General features: G+C 41.3%; 1 protein-coding gene across 2 annotated transcripts in view; it reads left to right on the top strand.

The window, feature by feature from the left end:
- Positions 1 to 7,258, top strand: part of LOC112136946 — a 32,606-nt gene that overhangs the window by 15,331 nt on the left and 10,017 nt on the right. For both annotated transcript variants that reach the window (XR_004947810.1, XM_024259000.2), the window contains exons 5-6: positions 2,585 to 2,801; positions 3,892 to 4,124. Coding sequence is in view for 1 of the 2 variants with exons in the window: in XM_024259000.2 (XP_024114768.1) it covers positions 2,585 to 2,801; positions 3,892 to 4,124 (450 nt within the window). In the remaining variant the exon portion in view is untranslated. The remainder of the gene's footprint in view (positions 1 to 2,584; positions 2,802 to 3,891; positions 4,125 to 7,258) is intronic.

Below are 7,258 nucleotides of genomic sequence, written 5' to 3' on the forward strand. Positions count from 1 at the left end.
AAAATCAGAAGGGAGTACAAGTGATTGACATGTCCACAGACAAATGAAACTTCAATTTGGAACCGAAATCCGGCACCGTTTGCAGCCGCATCTTTCGGTTTCGGTAGAACCGCGCAAATCATAACGGTTCCTACTTGGAACCGAACTTCGGTGCCCTACCCTAGTCGATACCGAGTCCTGATCCAATACTTTTAAAACACATTTAACACATGAACAAATTGAATAAACAGATTGGTCCATTATTTATATTTCATTAACATCCCTTTAAAAACGTAAATAAAACACTTCTGTGAAGTAGCTTTAATAAACAAGTAAAAATACAACAAATATAAACTAGGAAAAAAATAACTATTTTCTTGTTATATAAGTGATAATTAGTCATGTGAGAAAGTTTAGTGAGTTTAGCTTCAACAAATTTAGAGCTATTGAACATTTTTGACCAAATGTGATTCCTGTCCTCATTTAAATTTTTCAAAAATGAATGATTAATTCGTTTTAGCATGAATTTAATGTGTTCGTGACTAGCTGATATCATTAGAACCATTTATTAGAAAAAGTTTCTTCCTTTTTTTTAAAGGCTATTCGACTTTTTTAAGTTCTGAAGACATATTCGGTTTTAATACCACAGTAGTTAATTTTCTTAACTTTTATTTCTCTGTCAGATAAATAAAACAGGCATATCAAAGGACAGCTCGGGTCCCAAGGAGTTAAATCACGGCGCTAGCATGTAGCAGTTAGCAGCTGCTGTTTAGCCATCTGTCTGCAGCATGAAGAGCTTCACATTAAAAAAAATACTGTCTTTTTCTGTTGAAATGCCTTTATAGGTTGTTGTTTGAGTTAAGACAAACCAATAGAGACACTTGCTGTCAGTTTAAAGTGTTTTTAAAAGAGTTATTGGTCCCGGAAGTCTGAATCTGTGATCTACTAGCTAGCTTGACCTTCTGTTTACATTAGCCTTCTGCTTTAGCTGCTGCTGTTTTCTGCTGCATTTTATGGCATTTACATTTGGTGATCTGTTAATGACATGCAGACTTCTAGTGGAGTATTTATCTGAAATAATATGCCTGAAATATAAAGCGTTGATCATAATAAGAGTAAATGAAATATCCGATTCTGATTGGGAGACTATGTCCGATTTCGATCGAGTCACTACGTGATGGGGCTCGATTTCTGATCACGAGATCAGATCGGGACATCCCTAATATCCATACGTGATCCATTACCATTATCATTCCAGGGTCAACCTTCTGGAACAGAATACCAATAACAATAAGAGAAAGTGAAAATGTTGTCATTTTTAAAAAACAGCTGAAACTGTGGCTTTTGGAGTCTCAAATCTGCAATCACAAATGACCAGAAATAGGAAAACTATTTTAAAGCAAGCTATAATTTAAAAAAAATTATATATCTGTTTAAATCTTTTCTGCATTTTATTTGTTTTATTTTGTATGCTGTATTTTACCTGTGTTTTATAATGGTATGTGTAGTGTTTATCTCTTAAACTGTTTTATTTCATTTAACAAAGCTGCCAAGGGACTCCAGATGGAAATTAGCCTGAGGCTATAATCTGGCATATTTAGATTTGTTTTAATGTTCATTATTATGCATTGTCCCTTCTCAATAAAGTTGTATAAAACAATAAAGTTATATTATCAGACTCCAGCAAATAGTTACAAACATGAACTCACATCAAAGACTTTAGCAGAAAGAACTAAGCGGGCTCAAACATCAGACTCCAGCAAATAGATCCACTCATATAATCAACTTAAGAAACTCTTAAATCAATTTATCAGTCTTCTCAGGGCCAGAACAGACAACCATGGAAGCTTACATCTAACACCTAATAAATGATTCTAGTGTCCAATCAAAAGCTCCAGATGTTAGACCAAAAAACACACCAAGGGCAGATATTCCAAATTAAATGTAAATACAGAAATTCAGGAAAGACCCCAGCAAGTAGAACCAACACGAAAACTAAAATCAAAGACCCCATTAGACCCAAACACACAAAGACATAAGAAAATCCAGGAGTTAGACTGAAACACAGCTTAACTTTGCAAACCTGAAAAATAAAGGATCTGTAGGTAGATTGCCAGAATCAGCTCAACAGAATTTCAGTTGAACCTCTATCCATTCATGCACATGTCTAAGAGCTTTCTGGTGTGAGAACACGTTTTTGTTTTACAATAATAAAAGTTGTTGTGAAAGTGGTTCTTAAAAGCTACAACTAACATATGTACATACACTCAGGGTATTGTGCAATGTTGATTTTCTGCATTATTTATAATTTTTTCTATTGCATATTTAGCTATATTCAGTCTATTTTACTTATTTTGCTATTCTATTTTATTACTTCATTTTGTTATTCTATTTTACTTATTTTGTATTTTACTGCTGTACGGACGCTGGTACTTGAATTTCCCTGAGGACCTCCAAAGGGATTAATAAAGTATTTTCTATTCTATTCTATTCTATTCTAACTAACATTATATTAATTGGCTATGTTGAAATTAACTATTTTTACTAATTTGTTTCCCTTTGAATCAGTAATTTTTTGCCATTACGTGTTCCTGTTTGTGTCTAGGAATGAGGGATTTGCCTCAAAGGTGAAGAAAAGGATCTGTGGCGAGCAGAGCCTCTACAGTGGACATTTTGAAGTTCTGGGTCCACATGATTCTGTGATACCGAACCATTCAGAGAACCAGGAGTGCCTGTATCATGCTGTTGCCCAGGCCATCCGACCAGACTGCAAAGACCTCCGACAGGAGGGGCTGAACCTTCGAGGCAAAGTCCAGGCCACTGTAAGTACGCTGCAGAGATTCCTCAGACTAGGGTCACATATCCCAAAATGACTTCACATGACGACCTAAATGCTAGGTGGTTGTACGGCGGTATTTGTAATGGGCAGGGGGCAGTAACACTTTTCCTATCGCTCTGTGGCCACAAAAGTTTTAAGGAAAAGTTAAATTTTTACTGCAGTCGGACGACTTTTTTTTTTTTTTTTTTTTTTTTGCATCAGTCAGTGGCCCAGTTGCTAGACGCCTGTAACTTTAATAAATTTATGAGAAAAAACTTGTAAATTTGTGAGATTTAAAGTCATAATTTTACTAGAAAAAAACTAATTATATTACTTTTTTTTTTTTTTTGGTGGCCCTAATACTCCATCGTAGGGTGAGATGAAAAAAATAGTGTCTAATATTTCGGACGTGACTTTCATTCGATGACCTTACCATAATCACTGGTCCACTAGCTTTAGCACGGAGCTTCCAGCGCTTGAATACAAATAACAACAGTGGTTTTATAACCTTAAAAAGGTCACACTACAACAAAAAGTCATTACTCACATTTAAATGTAAACTTCAGTGGTTAAGAGCACACCAGGTAAAGAAAAGCTCTTCTCAGAGCGACGTGGATACCCTCGCGATGGTGGACTTTGGACCCCTCTCTTTGGAGGGTGAAATTTAAAGACTAAGAATCCTGACACAACTTTGACTTCATCTGCCACTTCCAATTAAGGGGAAGGGAAAACATTGTCTTCATGTAGGAAACATGACTGCCTGCAGAATCATCTGGAAGCTTTGGAGTAAAAAACTGAACTACTTTCAGCTGCAGAGCAGATGCTAAAGACTTAGAACGCAAGAGTCTATATTCTCACCATGACAAATGTGTAAAAAAAATATCTAAAACAAACTAAAAATACACAGCAGGTTTATTGAATGTTCAAATCTCTTAAGTACATATGTTGTTAGGATCAGTGTTACGAAACAAATGTTCTGGTTCTAAAGCTGGTAGTGTTCTATATCTAATAGCTGAAGCTGGAGCTTCAGCAGATGAAGATGATAAGGAAGAGGATTGTCATGAAACTAACCTGCTGTCTTTATTCTTCCTCAGCTTCAGCAGAACCCATCCAGATACACGGCTGCTGTGAAGCTGCAGAAAGGCTATGAAGAGACATCTGCACTGTCCTCAAAATATGCCATTGTGGGAGGAGGACGTAAGGAGCAGGAGGAGGCCAAACGACAGCTAAAGGACATGCTCAACACAAGAGACGTGAAGAATTTAACTGAGGAGGACATCAACCTCATCAAAACGAACAACCTCGGTCTGGTCGGGAGGTTCCACGAGTACGTTTTTCTGACTAAATACTTGCATGACATTTTAGTGGACGTAAATCTGGATGTTTGTTTGTCTGTGCTTGTGAGTGTAAGAGCGTGTGTGTACTTGTCTTTTCTTCGTCTATAGGACTGGGAATTAGGTTGAGAAATATGTCTGAATTTTTTATATGCAAGGTCTTAAAAAGTCTTAAATTTAACTGAAAGAAGAGTGTAGGAACCCTAAGTGGCAGCAGGAGCAGCAACGTGGAGTGTCATATCAAAAAAATTTTTCACCCCTCACATCACATTAGAGGCGTAGTTATGACCTTGGGTAGTACTGTATTTAATAACCTGTCTGTGCCACCCCATTTGAAATCATCAACATGATGGACGAGTTACTGGAGAGTCTTAATCCAGCCAATGGAAACATTTGGATCAATTACCCTTGCTTTTTCTAGTCATTAACATTTATTTGTCTCTTTTATACCAATGCTGTTGGGAAGTTTGTAAGAGGACCCCGAGTAAAGCGTCAAAGACAGAGGGCAAGTTTAAAAGTTTTAATGCAGAGGAGTCTTTTGTCCAGGGAAAGGCGAGACCGGGGCTGAGAACTTGGCTGGCAGGCAGACAGACTAGATGAGGGCTCAGTGAGCTGACAGGCAGAGCAGGCTGACTTGAAAGTAGAGCAGGGATCTTGCACATTGGGCTCTGAGGCCATGAAGAATCTGACAGGGGAAGGCAGGAGAGGCAAGGTATAAGTAGTTGGCAGAACAGGTGAGGCAGATGAGCAATCAGGACAGCTCAGCAAGGCAGGGAAAAGAAGGGCTGAGTGGAGCTCAGGCATGACAGTACACCCCCCCCCCCCCTTCAACGGGTGGCTCCAGACGCCCGGATGGGATGCCCAGGGTTAGCCCTGTGGAAGTCAGCGATAAGGGCATCATCCAAAATAAAACTAGCAGGAACCCAGGACCGCTCTTCAGGACCATACCCGTCCTCATCGACAAGATACCGGGGCCCACAACCTTGACGGCTAGACTATAGGAGGCGACGACCAGTGTAGGCAGGGCCACCATCAATAAAACGAGCAGGAGGAGGGGTCCTGGGAGGGGGAACAAGAGTGGACGTTAACAGGTTCCAACTTGGAAACATGGACTGTGGGGTGTATCTTAAGGGTTCTGGACAGCTGCAACCGAATCGCCACAGGGTTGATAACTTTGGATATTGGAAAAGGGCCAATGAACCGTGATGCCAGCTTCTTACATTTGACACAAAGGGGAAGGTCCTTTGTGGACAGCCACACGCGTTGGCCAACTTGATAAGTGGGAGGAGCAACCCTGGACCCGTCTGCTGCTTTCTTGTAACCAGCGACGGATCGGAGCAGGATTCTCTGAGCCTTCATCCAGGTCCGGCAACAACGTCTGACCGAAGCCACAGCTGAGGGAACCCAGGCCTCTTTTTCTTGATTTTCAAAAATGGGGGGTTGAAAACCATAGACCACTTGAAAAGGTGACAGCCCTGTGGCAGATGAAGGGAGGCTGTTGTGGGCATATTCAACCCAGACCACCTCCTGTGACCATAAGGCGGGTTCCTGGGAGCAAAGAATGAGCAGCCCTTTCTTGTCGAGTCTTTCGGATTATCCGTTAGTTTAGAGGTGAAAGCCAGACGACAAGCGGATTGTGATGCCCAACTGTCTGCGGAATGCAGCCCAGAACCTGGCAACAAACTGTGGACCCCTGTCTGACACAATATCTTTAGGCAGGTTACGGATTCTGAAGATGTGCTGGGACAGAATATCAGACATTTCTTTGGCAGAGGGGAGCTTGGGTAAACGAATGAAGTGTGCCATCTTCAAAAACCTATCGACAACAGTAAGAATGGTGGTATTACTGCGAGAGGCAGGCAGTTCTGTGACAAAGTCCATGGATATGTGGGACCAGGGTCTGTGTGGCACTAACAGGGGGTGTAGTAATCCTGCCGGACGTTGTCTTCCCTTTTTGGCCTGAGCACACACAGGAAAAGCAGAGACATACTCATTAAAGTCAGCAAGGAATGTAGGCTGCCAGAACTGTTTTTGGACTATACCTGCAGTTCTCTTGATGCCTGCATGGCAGAAAAAAAGGTTAGAATTATGACACCATTGCAGGACTTCAAAACGTAGATGGTCAACAATATACAGTCTCAATATACAGTCAGATCCAAACAGGCAGATGGAGCAGGATGGTGCTATAGGATGGAGGCAACTTTGTTCTCTACGTCAGTTCGGAGGACAGAGAGACGGGCATAGTAATGGAGTCAGGCAGGATGAACTCGTGACTAGGTTCCTCTTCTGGGGCTTCAGAAATCAGAGACAGAGCGTCTGCTTTTGTGTTCTCAGAACCCAGTCTGTAGCTGAGGTTGAAATGGAATCTGGGGAAAAACATGATCCAGCGAGCTTGCCAGGTATTAAGTCTCCTAGTGGTTCAAAGGTATTCAAGGTTCTTATGGTCAGTAAATACCAGAAATGGTATCTTGGTGCCCTCCAGCCAATGCCGCCACTCCTCACAGGCTTTCTTCATAGCCAGTAATTCACGGTCCCCGATGTCATGGTTCTTCTCGGCTGGAGTGAGTCTGCAGGAATAGTAGGCTCAAGGGTGAACACTGTTATCTTTCTCCCACCTCTGAGATAAGACTGCGCCAATCCCAGTTTTTGAGGGTCAACCTCAACGATGAATTGTTTCTCTGGGTCCGGGACTATTAGAATGGAAGCCATGGTGAACTGTCTTTTCAGTTCTTGAAAGGCCTCGTTGGCAGGAGGGGACCAGTGAAACATGGTTTTGGTAGATGTTAGAGCATTTAGAGGAGCAGGGACCTGGCTATAGCCCTTAACGAATCGTCTGTAAAAGTTGACTCAGGGACTGACCATTCCAAAATAGATTGGGTTTTAGAGGGATCCATTTTGATTTGATTCTGGGTGATTATGTGCCCTAAAAGCGAGGTGGAACGAGTGTGAAACTCACATTTTTCGGCTTTGACATACAGGTTGTTTTGCAACAGTCTCTTCAAAACCCTTCGGACATGAAGAACGTGTTCGGTCTCAGAACGGGAGAAAAATCAAGATGTCATCTAAATAGACAAATACTAATCATATCTCCCAAAACATCATTGACCCTCCCCTTAGCCCTTCCCCT

This window comes from Oryzias melastigma, linkage group LG4 (genome assembly GCF_002922805.2).
Source record: "Oryzias melastigma strain HK-1 linkage group LG4, ASM292280v2, whole genome shotgun sequence".
NCBI lineage: Eukaryota > Metazoa > Chordata > Actinopteri > Beloniformes > Adrianichthyidae > Oryzias > Oryzias melastigma.